The 14,266-nt window shown below is 46.6% G+C and overlaps 1 protein-coding gene across 2 annotated transcripts; it reads left to right on the top strand.

Annotated features, from left to right (window-relative positions):
* The first annotated feature begins 1,678 nt into the window (after window positions 1-1,678).
* LOC310684098 (kelch-like protein 38) lies at window positions 1,679-12,177 on the top strand. Of its 2 annotated transcripts, none has more exons than XM_083454560.1 (5): window positions 1,679-1,785; window positions 2,886-3,012; window positions 5,064-5,142; window positions 6,663-6,890; window positions 10,574-12,177. In XM_083454560.1, exons 2-5 carry the CDS (start codon window positions 2,934-2,936, stop codon window positions 12,057-12,059), a joined length of 1,872 nt encoding a protein of 623 aa, XP_083310686.1. In that variant the 5' UTR covers window positions 1,679-1,785; window positions 2,886-2,933; the 3' UTR covers window positions 12,060-12,177. The 2 variants fall into 2 exon arrangements, with proteins under 2 accessions (XP_083310686.1, XP_083310687.1); XM_083454561.1 differs by having other exon boundaries at window positions 1,718-1,785; window positions 2,883-3,012.
* The last annotated feature ends 2,089 nt before the right edge of the window (window positions 12,178-14,266 follow it).

Below are 14,266 nucleotides of genomic sequence, written 5' to 3'. Positions count from 1 at the left end.
AAATAATCATCTATTGAGCATTAAGCCCTTTTGTGATTGTGTATTTGCACCCAGGACCATAAGTCTTGGCAGGCCAGGGTGCTTGTTTATTTTGCTGCTCTGCTGACAATCCTACTTCATTCTGGCCCCAACAGATTTGACCGCTGGACTGTTTGCTTTCTTGGTTGTCCAAGGCTGGATTTCCCCTTTGCCTCCCCTTGCAGATCTGAATCACCTTTTCTCTACAAGGATGTATCTCTCGGTTTCCCTCTGCTTCCCTTAGTTTCTCATAGAAACCCCTGTTTCTATTTTGAGCCTGAGAATGAGGAAATGGATTGGAAGCAGTGAAAGAAGATACACTCTATGTTGTTGTGAAATCCTCCTGCGTAACCTTGACACTACAGTAAGGATGAACCTAAGCACTAAACAGCATTAAAATAGCACCATGAACCACAAGAACCTAAGGAGAGCCCTCCTGAACCAGTGGTTCAACTGGTCCAGCATCCTGTTCTCACAGTGGCCAACCAGATATCTGTTTCAAGAAGCTCCCCCCAAAAGACCTGGGCACAACAGAAACTCTCATCACTTGTGATTCCTAGCAACTGTTTTTCAGACAATGAAGGCAGAATGGAGACACAGTGGCTAGTAGCCTTATGGTACAGTGGTACCTCGGGTTAAGAACTTAATTCATTCTGGAAGTCTGTTCTTAACCTGAAACTGTACTTAACCTGAAGCACCACTTTAGCTAATGGGGCCTCCCGCTGCCGCTGCGCCGCTGCTGTGTGATTTCTGTTCTCATCCTGAAGCAAAGTTCTTACCCGAGGTAATATTTCTGGGTTAGCGGATTCTGTAACCTGAAGCATCTGTAACCTGAAGCATCTGTAACCCGAGGTACCACTGTACTTGTGACCCTTTGGATGTTGCTAGACTACAGCTTGCATGATCCCTCACCACTGGTTGTACTGGGGCTGATGAGTACTGGAGACAAACAACATCCAGAGAGTCACAGGTTTCCCAATGAAAATGTAACAGATCATGAGGCAGGGCCCAACCAATGACACACCACTCAACATTTCTTCAAAGAAAATAGCGATATCCTACTCCTTAATAAATTTATTATTATTATTATTATTATTATTATTATTATTATTATTATTATTATCATTATTATCATTATTATTATTATTTCCCAGCCACTCTAGGCAGCTTCCAACAAACATAATAAAATATCAAACATTTAAAAACTTATAGGGCTGCCTTCTGATGTCTTCTAAAGGTTACTTATCTCCTTGGCTCAGGAGGGGAGGGGTGTCACATAACTCTATAACTTCCGATGAAAATAGGGACGTTCTACTATACCCGCCAACATTTCTCTGATGAAAACAGGGACATCCTAAGGAAAAGCAGGACATCTTGAGATCAAATCACAAACTGGGACAGCTTCTGTAAATCTGGGACTGTCTCTGGAAAATTTGGACACTTGGAGGGTCTGCAATGATGCTCTCTGTTGCTGAAAGAATTCATTCTGAAGCTGTTTGTTCTTGTTCTATGGTCCATTTAAGCCCTGCCCCTCCTTTCCTGAAACCACACCTCTCCTCTCCTAATCCTTAATGAGGCTCCAGGTGTGCCCCCTCCCCATCCATGCAAGGCAGACAATTGGAGAATAACAAATCAGAGCACAATAAGCAAAACAGACTATGACACCTCTGCCAGTTGGACCAATTGGAGGCTGGGTGATGTTCAGGCTGGGAGTGGCAAAGCTTGGGGGAAGGAAGATCAGGTTGCACACCGGACTTCCGGACAGAGGTGTGGTTATGGAGATGGGAATTAGCCTTGTGGGTTGATAGGAATAACTGGGATGGGAGGCACATTGCAGGCCCTGTGGGGAGGGCCATGGAGCCAGTAGTTGTGTCTCAATCTGGAAAGACTCAAAGGCTTCACGTGCTGAGTCTGATGCCGTGGCCTTCAGGACCCTCTCTAGAAACTTAATGGGGAGCCCAAGATCTGTTGAAGTGTTAACGTCGTGAGTCCCTCCATCCTAAGCTCAGGCTGTATATATGTGTAAATAAAACCATACATGCCCTAAAGCAGGGGTCAGCAAACATTTTCAGCAGGGGGCCGGCCCACTGTCCCTCAGACCATGTTGTGGGCTGGACTATATTTTTTAAAAAGAAAATGAATGAATTCCTGTGCCCCACAAATAACCCAGAGATGCATTTTAAATAAAAGGACATATTCTACTCAAGTAAAAACACGCTGATTCCTGGACCGTCCGCGGGCCAGATTTAGAAGGCGATTGGGCCAGATCCAGCCCCTGGGCCTTAGTTTGCCTACCCATGCCCTAAAGAATCCAGTCTTCATGAACTTTCCAAGGAAACCAAAACCTGAAAACAAACCTCCGGCACCCTTGGAGCCTTTTGCTCCTTGGGGACCGGGGTGCATGCAACCCATAACTAAAATATGTAACAAAACTAACACAACACACACGAATTAAAATAGGGGACTCATGTAAACAGATTGGGGCTGATCAATGTGTGAAACAAAATGCTAGATGAGTCTTTGCAGGGATCTTCAAATATTCTGAGGAACTTTAGAAGAGCTCGCTGGATCAGGCCAATGACATCCTGTCCTTAACCGAGGTGAACCAAATCGCCATGGGAAACCTGAGCACAACAGCGCTCCCTGTTCCTATCATTTCCAGCAACTGACATTCAGAATCATTACTGCATTCAACCATAGAAGCAGAGAGTATTCACCATGACCAGTAGTCATCAGTGGCCTTCTTCTGATAAACTTGTGTCTTTGCCTACATCTTACACTTGACTGGGAGTCTCCGATTCAGATTTCTTGCCAATGACCTCTTCTCATCTTTATTCTGTGTCCCACCCCCTACCCCCCACCAGCAGGAATGACTTGCAATACAGCTTCGCTATCTGGGAGCAAGTAGGAGTGCAATGATGAATTCACCTTGGGACAGAGATGAAGATATCATTGGAGAGGAACACAAGTCTTTGAATCAGTACATACGAGAGGGTAGGTCCCCCGATATCTGAGCCCACCATGGCTGGGCAAGATTTTTTTACCATCTATTTCATGTTCACTCAGAAGCAAGCCTTGTTGTGTTCAGTGGGGCTTATTTCCTAGTACAGTGGTACCTTGGGTTAAGAACTTAATTCGTTTTGGAGGTCCGTTCTTAACCTGAAACTGTTCTTAACCTGAGGTACCACTTTAGCTGATGGAGCCTCCCGCTGCTGCTGCGCGGTGGCGGCGTGATTTCTGTTCTCATCCTGAAGCAAAGTTCTTAATCTGAGCTACTATTTCTGGGTCTGTAACCTGAAGCATCTGTAACCTGAGGTACCACTGTAGTTGTGTTTTAAGGAATGCAGCCCATAGCAATGGGTACTTTTACTTTTCTTCATTTTCTTTTCTTGGAATATGTTTATTGATACTTGTCCAAAGAGATACAAAAAATTCATATCCATTGCATAGTATCCTTTTATAATACACTGAAATATTTCAACTAAAAGAGAACAGAGGTGGGAAGAATATTTTTAAAAGTGTGGGGGAGGGAGAAATAAAGGTAGAAAGGAAGAGCGTTGGAAGGGAAAAGAGAGAGAATAAAGAAAAACAAAAAGACCTTCAGTTTTATGTCCTGCAGCTACATTAACACCTGACCATTCTATCTTCTATAAACTGGTATTTTTTTCAATCTTCAAATGCAGATATTACGAGTTCATTTCCTCTTTCACGCAAAGAAGTCCACAAGAAGTTTCCAGTCCTTCATAAATGTCAATAATGATTTTTCTCCAATTAAACACATTGTGGAAACTTTTTAATGGAATGGGAACATCCATTCCATTCTTGGACCACATTACTTAATGCAGAGATAAGAAGAAATTCAGCTTGGTGCATGTGTTACTGTGAAGCAACCACACTTTCAGCTTCCTGAAACAGTATGCAAAGCAAGGAGCAGCTGTCCTTTCATGTTTGCACTTCTCCAAATGCTGTGATTTTCCTGCCAGCAACAGGGGGGGGGGGGAAGCATTTAATATGTGTATACTGCAGCAAAGTGTGTATAGCAAATCATGCATAAGTATTAATAACCGGTGCTTTTTTCCCCCCTAAAAAAATGTTTTGGGGTACTCTCATTTTGACTCAAGAAAACCACCATTTTATAGTTCTAATTGGGAAAAATAAATACAGTAAATGGACAAAAGTACGAAGATTCACAAAATGTTTAGGGATATGCGTACCTTTGCTTTCCCCCAGGAAGGAAGCACTGTTAATAACATACCAAAAAATGCATTCTGTTTGGGAGAAATTATTTGCAAAAATTTGCATATTACACAAGATATGCAGCAAAAATAGACCCAAAGTGTGTATCTTAGGAGAAAATGCTGATCAATTCCAATGCAGGCTTACAACAAAATGGCAAGCTTGCTCAGTGTTGAACTTAAGAGTGGGGAAATCGAGAAGCGGAGAGAAACTAAATTTGTCGGATTCTGCCATCCCTGCTCTCCAGAGGTGAATCCTGGCCTTCTTTCTGCCTCTATAACAACTTCCACTGCCCTGACCCATCTGATATTGAAGCTGCAGTGTTGTGTATGCCTGGGAGAACCAAGAAACATCTCAGATCTGAAGGATCGGAAAGCTGCATAGCTGCCCTGGTTCCCTGACATGCCAACAAACCAAAGATGGCTTCCCAGTGGAAGCAAAACTGGTTGATAATAATAAATCAATAATAGTAATCATACTAACATATTTTTTAAAAATCAATTATTATTATTTTAAAAACAGTTAAAATCATATCTCTCCACCAGTGCTTTCAGGGTTGCCAGGAATGGTTTATTTCAGCCATCAGATAAGTGGGTGAAAAAGAATCCTTTCAATTTCCCACTGAGAGTCAGTAATGAAGGAGAGAGATGCACCTCATTGAGGAGGACATTCCACAAATGGGGAGCTGCCACTAAAAAGGCCCTGTCAAGGCCAATTGGGCAACCCCCACTGATGGCACCACTAATAAGGCTTCACTTTTGATGGCTGTCTGCTCTGTCTCATCATATACATTCCCTCTCTTCCTATAGGGCTGAATCAACTTCTCCAGGAACAGCTCCTCTGCGACACAACCATCGTGGCCAAAGGCGAACGATTCCCCTGTCACAGGTATTTATTTATACATTTTGGGGTTGCTATTTGCCATGCAGGCAAAGGGCCTGCTCTGGGTTTAGAAGGGCCCCTGGGCAAGACACTCTCCATGTGGTCCCCTCTGCATGTGACTTGATCTCATCACCACCTGCTCCTCTTCCTTGTAATTACAGTGGTACCTCGGTTTACGAACAGTCCTGTTTATGAACTATTTGGTTTATGAACTCTATAAAACCAGAAGTGGTGTCCTGTTTGTGAACTTTACCTCGGTATACGAATGGAAGCGGAATGGTGGAAGGGTACTGGTGGCGGGAGGCCTCATTAGGGAAAGAACAGATTTGGTTTAAGAACGGATGCTTGCTAGGTCAATGAACAAACAGGTAGTTTGTTTGCATAAGAAGATAAGAAGAATGTGCTGGCCCATCTCATCTAGAGTCTTGTTCTCACACTGACCAGTCAGATGTCCCAATGGGAAGCCTGCAGGCACAACCTGAATGCAAGAGTATTCTCCCCACTTGTGATGATATTTAAAGGCATACCTCCTCTTACAGTGGAGAAAGAATATATCCATCGGGGTTAGTTGCTACTGATAGCATTATTGTAGTAACCTGCCCAGGGACCTTGTGGTGGAAGGCAGTGGGTAAGAAATAAAAGAATGGGGCTTGCAGTCCAATGAGATCTGGTGGTCCACTGGTTCACCATTTCTGGATTCGAAGCTTTCCCCAATCTGGTGCCCTCCAGATCTTGTTGGAGTCCAAATCAATTCGGTCTAGCCAGCATGCCTCATGGTCAGGCATGATAGGAGTTGTAGTTGTAGCAACATCGGAAGGTCCTTGGGACTTGACATCCCTGGTTTAGGGCAACTCACACGGAATGCCCTGTTGACATTCTTTGCTATATAGCTCTTTCCAGCATAATCCTGGAAATTCTTGTGCCAGAGTACTTCCTAGATCTACTCGCACTGGGTCCTTCTCTACCATGGTTGAAACAGCTTCCATGTACTCATGAGGTATGGGGTGGTTAGGGTGCTGGACTCCAGTTCCCATCAGCCATAATCACTATGAGGTTTCTCCTACAACCAAGTGGGCATATATGTTTTATGAAATATCAAACAAAATAAATTATGGGACCTGTAGTCCACCAACATCTGGAGGTTCTTAGGCCTCCCCATCCCCAGTTTAGGGGAACTCCTATAGAATCAACCAATGGTCAGAAGTGGGGTCATCATTCTTTTTTTTTCAGGCTACAAGAGGCTGCAATAATTAGAAACAAAATATGGAAGCTGGTAGACACAGGAACATTAGACACTGCCTTATACAAAGTCAGACCTTTGGTTTATCTAGATCAGGGTTGTCTGCACTGTGAGTCAATGTTTTTAAACTCGCTCATAAATGGTTTGGAGTTAGGGTTGAGCAGTGAGGTAGCCCAAGTCTGCTGACAGAGATTCCACATGGTTCAAGGTAGCTAAGGAATGCTGAATTAGAGATTGATACCCTGACCTCCTAATGTTGACACATCCCTCCCTCCCTGTTGTTTAGGATGCTCCTTGCTGCCATCAACCCCTACTTCCGAGCCATGTTCTCCAACTCCTTCCGGGAGTCAAAGGATGGAGAGGTTCTGCTGCAAGACATGGAGCCCTCCATTGTCCAAGCTGTGGTGAACTATTACTACACGGAGGAGATTGCTCTCGTGCCGGAGATGGCCCAAGACCTGTTTGTAGCAGCCAGCAGGCTTCAAATCCTTCCGCTGCTCGAGAGTTGCTCCAGGTAATCCCTAAATAATGCCGCGTCTTTGAACATTGGAATCCTCTTTACTGCCTTATACCAAGTTAGACCATTGTTCCATCTATCTCAGTATTGTCTCCACTGGCTGGCAGCAGCTCTCAAGCGTTTACAGAGCGAGGTTTCTTCTGACCTTATCTGGAGATACTGGGATCAAACCTTGGACTTGATGCTCTGAGCTATGCTCTGTCCCTAAATATGAAGCAAGATTCTAGTCCTCCCATTTGTGAACAAAGGGCTGGCTTAATCAGGAAGCTGCTTTACAGTGAATCAAATCAGTGGCCGTCTAGCTTTGTACTGTGAACAGTGAGTGGCAGTGATTGCTCTCCTGGGTTTCAGGCAGAAGTCTCTCCCAGCCCTACCTGAAGATGCTGGGGATTGAATCTGGGATCTTTCACTTGCAAAACAAATCCTCCAGCCCTGGGCAATGATCCCCTTAGTTGGAAATGCCCATCTTGTTTTGTATCGCTTGTCCAGGGAGTGACCTATGCAACTCTCTCCGCTTGTTCTCACGTAGGGAATTTATTAAGTAAAAAGGCAACCAATGTTCAAGCAAGACAATACCCATCTTCATGGGTTGTACTGCAGTAAAGGACGGTTCCATAAAGGGATGGGAACTGTAACAAACACAGGGTCTTTTCAGTTTTTATGCCACCTCACAGTCACCCAATTAATCAGACAAGGCACAACACATTTGCCGTACAATTATTGCCATATTGTCCATTACATGTCAGCTAAGCCAGTGGCGGGTGGCAGAATGCGGGCGGCGCTGTGGGTTAAACCACAGAGCCTAGGGCTTGCCGATCAGAAGGTTGGCGGTTCTAATCTCCGCGACGGGGTGAGCTCCTGTTGCTCGGTCCCTGCTCCTGCCAACCTAGCAGTTCAAAAGAATGCCAGTGGAAGTAGATAAATAGGTACCGCTCCAGCAGGAAGGTAAACGGCATTTTTGTGCACTGCTCTGGTTTGCCAGAAGCGGCTTAGTCATGCTGGCCACATGACCCAGAAGCTGTACACCGGCTCCCTCGGCCAGTAAAGCGAGATGAGTGCTGCAACACCAGAGTTGTCCATGACTGGACCTAATGGTCAGGGGTCCCCTTTACCTAAGCCAGTGACATGACATCTTTATGAACCAGCCAAGTTAACAGCATGGGTTGGTCAGTAGTACAAGCCGATCAGAACAGTAAACAGGAGCAGATTGCACGGAAAGTGTATCTCCATCTTCTCTGCCTCTAATTGATGTGAAAGGAGGACCCCTTTAAAATAAGGCCTTTCTGCCTCTTCTGTAACTACAGTCAACCCCTGATTTGCATGGTAGTTGCATTCCCGGTCATTGCGTGTGATGGTGGAGCATTCATAAGTCCACTCCTCCCTGTCATGCCCCTGCCCCACCCCCTTCTGCCTCCTGTTCCACCCTCTTTTCTGGCTGCTTCCGGGTTGCCGCGATACACACTTGCATGGTCGTGCGTCAACTGGACTCACATAAATCAGTTGTTGCCTGTACGTTCAAGCTATTGCAGATTCTGGGGAAGTGGAATATTAGGAAAGACATTCCCTTCTCCAATCAAGTGCATTTCCATCACATGCTGAAGCAATAGGGATAGATAAATATGTCCATTTTCTCAGTTTCTTGGTTTTCCAACCGTCAGTTTGCCCCATTTCTGTATCAAAATTTCTTTTTATAAGCTTGCGGGAAAATCGGCAGACCTTTTTTAATGCCTTTCTCCTAGGTATGCATTTTGGTACACAATTCTGTATGCATTTTTTCCCCTTCTCTTTCGCAAGCAATAATGTAGATGACCCCTTTTGACTGGAGAACTGCTTCACACAATTGTTGAAAAATGGCTATGTTTTCACTTTGCCTTTAGATTCAAGAAGTGTAGATTAGGTAGATTGACTTAGAATCATAGAATCATAGAGTTGGAAGAGACCACAAGGGCCATCAAGTCCAACCCCCTGCCAAGCAGGAAACACCATCAGAGCACTCCTGACATATGGTTGTCAAGCCTCTGCTTAAAGACCTCCAAAGAAGGAGACTCCACCACACTCCTTGGCAGCAAATTCCACTGTTGAACAGCTCTTACTGTCAGGAAGTTCTTCCTAATGTTTAGGTGGAATCTTCTTTCTTGTAGTTTGGATCCATTGCTCCGTGTCCGCTTCTCTGGAGCAGCAGAAAACAACCTTTCTCCCTCCTCTATGTGACATCCTTTTATATATTTGAACATGGCTATCATATCACCCCTTAACCTCCTCTTCTCCAGGCTAAACATGCCCAGCTCCCTTAGCCGTTCCTCATAAGGCATCGTTTCCAGGCCTTTGACCATTTTGGTTGCTCTCCTCTGGACACGTTCCAGTTTGTCAGTGTCCTTCTTGAACTGTGGTGCCCAGAACTGGACACAGTACTCCAGGTGAGGTCTGACCAGAGCAGAATACAGTGGCACTATTACTTCCCTTGATCTAGATGCTATACTCCTATTGATGCAGCCCAGAACTGCATTGGCTTTTTAAGCTGCCCCGTCACACTGTTGGCTTTAAAGCATGAACCAAAGTAATTTCTCCCCCATGAGTCAGGAGTGCCATCTGCAGGGCTCATGCATAATTCCAGATAAGATGTAGTGTGCCAAAGAGTTGCATTCATATTATTCAGCCTGCACACTTGGATTTTGCAATTATATTCCGATTACAGGCAGAGTGGTTTAAAAGTCAACTTCTCTTCCCAGGAAACTCTAGGAATTATCGCTCTGGGAGGGGAATAATACTCTCTTAACAACTCTCTCAGTTTTTAAATATATTTTATTTATAGATTTTTCAAAAACAAAAATAAATTGTACAACTTTTTCAAATTAACATTCAATTAGTATTCGAATTCCCTTCCAGCCCTCCATGGTTTCCCCAATTATTCTAATGTTGCTGTATATTATAATTATTCTATACATTACCTCCTCCACAGTATTCTCAGATGTGTATTTTACTGCTGTTCTTACTATAAACCTGCTTGTGTTTCAACATGTTGACAATGATTTTTTAAAAGTAATCTACAAACATTTTCCAATCCTGCCGAGAAACAGTCTCATCTTGATCTCTAATTTTACTAGTTAGACTTGCTAATTCAGCATATTCCATCAGTTGGGTCTCCTAACAACTCTCAGCACCCTTAACAAACTGCACTTCCTAGGTTCTTTTTGGAGAAACTGTTTAAATTCTCCTGATGCTGCTTTAAATAATATTATGCAGATGTGGCGATACGTATCTTGTCTAGCTCATCTTCTGCAGCGGTGTGTCCTTTGTTAGCTGTGATCTAAACCACTGAGCCTTTTGGGCTTGCCAATCAGAAGGTTGGTGGTTTGAATCCCCACGACGGAGTGAGCTCCTATTGCTCTGTCCCAGCTCCTGTCAACCTACTAGTTCGAAAGCATACCAGTGCAAGTAGATAAATAGGTACCACTGTGGTGGGAAGGTAAACGGCGTTTCCATATGATCTGGTTTCTGTCACGATGTCCTGTTGTGCCAGAAGTGGTTTAGTCGTGCTGGCCACATGACCTGGAAGGCTGTCTGTGGATAAATGCCGGCTCCCTTGGTCTGAAAGCAAGATGAACCCCATAGTTGCCTTTGACTGGACTTAACCGTCCAGGGATCCTTTACCTTTTTACCTTCCCATCTGTCTGCCCCAGATACCTCTTGGAACACATCTCCCCAGAGAACTGCCTTTCGCTCTACCAACTGGGCTTCGCACACAGCGACCCTGATCTCCTCCAAGAAGCCAAGATCCTGGTCAACCTGCACTTCAAGCGCCTTTCCATCGAGGACAAGACCTTCCCCAACTTGAACCCCAGCACCCTCATTAGCATCATCTCCCTGGACAGTCTGGTGGTCTCTTCCGAACTCACCGTCTACAGGGCCGTGTGGCGCTGGGTGATGGCCCAGAGTGCCAACCGCCTGCCATTCCTGGGGGAGCTCCTGACGCATGTGCGCCTCCCACTCTTGACCCAGGAGGAGCTGAGGGTGGTCCAGTCCGAGCTGATGTGCTACAGGGACGTCCGCCTGCGGTGGAAGCGCTTCAACCGCCAGGAGAGGCTGCAGCACAGCGGAGGCCTGCGAAGAGGGATGTACTCCACCTGCATCATCTGCGTGGACCTCTTCAACATGGAAGGCCCAGAACTGAAGACCAAGGACTTCCAGGTCGGCTGCTTCGACCCCCAAGCTGAAACATGGGAAAAGATGCCCCTGTTGAAATGCCTGTATTGTGCCCGCTGTGTGGCCGTCGGGGACAAGCTGTACGTCACTGGAGGGGTCCACACGGATGACTCTTATTCAGACACGATGCACGAGTACAGCCCCTTGAGGGGTCGCTGGACTCAGCTCCCTTCCATGTCTGTGGCCAGGGCCTCCCACGGCTTCCTCGCCTGCAACCAGCAGCTGTTCGCCATGGGTGGCTGGTGCAAGTATGAGGACTACCTCGACACAGCGGAGTGCTTCGACTTGGAGAGAAAGTTCTGGGCCCCGATTAAAAGGATGCCCTTTGCACTCAGCCACTTTGCCTCGGCGGCGCTCAGGAACAAGCTCTACCTGGTCGGCGGTGTCACAGACACTGTCGGCTCGTGGTACGCTTCCCGGAAGGTCCTGATCTACGAAGTGAGCTTTGACACGTGGAGTCAAGTGTACCTGGACAACGAGTGCTACTGGTCTGGTGCTGTGGCCATGAACAACGGGATCTATGTGATCGGGGGCTACTTCCGGAGCCGGACGAGGCACAACGAGCGCTGGTCGGAAACAGGGAACCTGCGCTGCACCCGGAAGTGCTTCTTTCTGGGGGAAGATGGCCAGGTGGACAGGAGAGTCACTATCCCCAGGCTGCCCATAGAGCTGGCGGGGGCCGGTGTGGTGCGCTGGAAGCACCGCATTTACGTGCTGGGTGGGGAGAACACCTACATGTATAACAACCTGGAAGGAGAGAACGAAGAGGAATATTATAACACTGTTTACTACTGGGAACTCGGCGCCACAAAGTGGGTCCAGTGCCAGGAGAGGCTGCCATTCACCAGCTGGGGACTCAGCGGCTTTGGCTGCACCACCATGAAGGTCCCCAAAAAGCCCATCCTAGAGCTTTTCCGAAAGACGTCGGTTGCACTGACAGCCATAGAGGTGGTGAACCCTTAGTGGTTGTGAGGCTAACAGACAGCTTGCAAAGTGGTTTCTACAGCAATGATCTGCCTGAGAAACCTGAAGGCACTTAACTCTCGAGAGGTATAGAACAGAAGGACTAGTCATTACCTACCCACTTGTGTTCAGTTTTTTATTTATAATTTGTATGATTTCCCATCTAAGTGGTGTAAGAGAGGGCCGGGGAACCTCAAACCCAGGGGTAGGGTTGCCACCTTTGTTCGGACAAAATACAGGATAGGATGGCGGGCTGGGTTGTGGGCTGGGTGGGGTGGCAATTGCCCCTGCCCCCTGGCGCTGAAATGACTTCAAAGCAATCAGTTGCATTCTATTGCAGCCAACTCGGATGCCACTCTGGAATTTGTCACACGCAGACACACGTGCTCACAGATATGTAAACCTGTCTGTGCCTTGCTACCCAAAGCTGAAATCTATGACCTTTCAAACACATCCAGTGCTGTACGTTCAGGCCAAGACAAAAATAAATAAATAGTGGGGCATATTCTGATGAGGAAACAGGCTCTGTTCCGCATGTTACGCTTCTGAAGGAGAGAAAAAACATTAGGCATGGAGGGCAAGCCTTATGGTGAGCTACTTCTCCCTCATCCTCCTCTCTCAAATATCCTGTAGATAACTATGTTCAGAACTGGGGCTTCTAAGCTACACTGACACAAAACCGCTTGTTTCTAGAATCTCGGAACCTGTTTCTCTCTGAGGAATGCAGTGGTGTAGCATGGGTTGCCAGAGCCCAGGGCTACTTGAAATGGGGAATGGAAGGGAGGGAACTGGATGGAGTATGGACGTGTATTCAACTGCTTAACAGCACCTGCGTTATCCAGGAGATTGCAGCCACAAAGAAAAGAAGAGTCATTCTGTTGTCTGGAGAGGTCATTTTCTGGTTTGCATGGAGAAGCATGGAGCCCAGTGATGGATGCATGCAGCTGTATCGAGGTAGCACCAAGTGTTGAAATTTTGTGCCCGTAACAATTTTGCACCTGGGGCAACTGCCCCATGCCCACCCCCATGCTGCACCACTGGAGGGACGCGGCCCGACACTTCCAGGCTGCAGCTCTTTGGATAGGCACCTTAACCCATGCCGAAGGTGTGGGGACTGGAAGGGACAACATGAAAGCCTTGCCCTGGTTTGCTCCTCCTTGGAGGTGGGATAAGGAGAGGGGGCAAGGAGAAAAAAGGAAAGGAAAGAAACAAGAGGTGGGGAGGGAGGGAGGGAGGGAGGGAGGGAGGGAGAGTGTGCACACAGAAATAGGGGAAATACATGACAAACTGTGTCCTGTATTGAATCAATACCTAGCATAGCATTTTACATTGAAATAAGGGACAATCTGGCATTATACAGGATGGGTGGCAACCCTACCAAGAGGCCATGTGTACCCCTCTAGGCCTCTAGAGCCAGTGTGGTGTAGTGGTTAAGAGCGGTAGTCTCGTAATCTGGTGAACTGAGTTCGCGTCTCCGCTCCTCCACATGCGGCTGCTGGGTGACCTTGGGCTAGTCACACTTCTTTGAAGTCTCTCAGCCCCATTCGCCTCACAGAGTGTTTGTTGTGGGGGAGGAAGGGAAAGGAGAATGTTAGCCGCTTTGAGACTCCTTCGCGTAGTGGTGAAGCGGGATAGCAAATCCAAACTCCTCCTCCTCCTCCTCCTCGCCTGGTGCTTGTAACTCTCTCCAGACCACAACCCCTCTCCAGCCACACAAGCTTTCCCCAGGCCACTCCCCTCACCAGTCCTGCTTCACACCCTCCATTAATGTTTTTCCTAGTAGGAATGTGTCTTAGAACTCATGGTGATGCTGTTCTCATTATCAGGATAGTGAGGGCTGTGTGAGTGTATATAGATGCCAGTCTACTGTGCAAAGGTATAATTCACTGCTATTGCTCCACCCACTTTTACCTATGGCCCTGCCCACTTCTGGCATGTAGCCCCCAGAATGTGGTCTGAAAGGGAATGGGTCCCTCAGGCTGAAAAAATGTCTCCCACCCTACCTATCAGGTACGATTCCAGGAGAGATGAGCAGGAATGCTTGGTCAGGACATAAAGAAACCTGGCAGAATGGAAACAACATGGTTATCTCTGGAAAGGATGGAATAGGGCATCCTGGAGATGGGGGTCTCTCTTTACATCCAATAGGACATTTCTAGTGTTTGCGATCCCCAAAAGGGTAGACACTCCTTCACAGAATTGTTGTA

The sequence above is a fragment of the Podarcis tiliguerta genome (assembly GCF_965153285.1).
Source record: "Podarcis tiliguerta genome assembly, chromosome: 8".
In the NCBI taxonomy this organism is placed as follows: domain Eukaryota; kingdom Metazoa; phylum Chordata; class Lepidosauria; order Squamata; family Lacertidae; genus Podarcis; species Podarcis tiliguerta.
The sequence above is the reverse complement of the archived record's forward strand: the minus strand, read 5'-3'. Positions and strand labels throughout refer to the sequence as shown.

Excerpts from the sequence above, each read along its gene's own strand:
- LOC310684098 (XM_083454560.1), top strand. The coding sequence starts at position 2,934 with ATGATGAATTCACCTTGGGACAGAGATGAAGATATCATTGGAGAGGAA. Across the intron at positions 5,143-6,662 it reads GAACGATTCCCCTGTCACAG|GATGCTCCTTGCTGCCATCA; the intron begins GTATTTATTTAT and ends CCTGTTGTTTAG. Across the intron at positions 6,891-10,573 it reads CTGCTCGAGAGTTGCTCCAG|ATACCTCTTGGAACACATCT; the intron begins GTAATCCCTAAA and ends TGTCTGCCCCAG.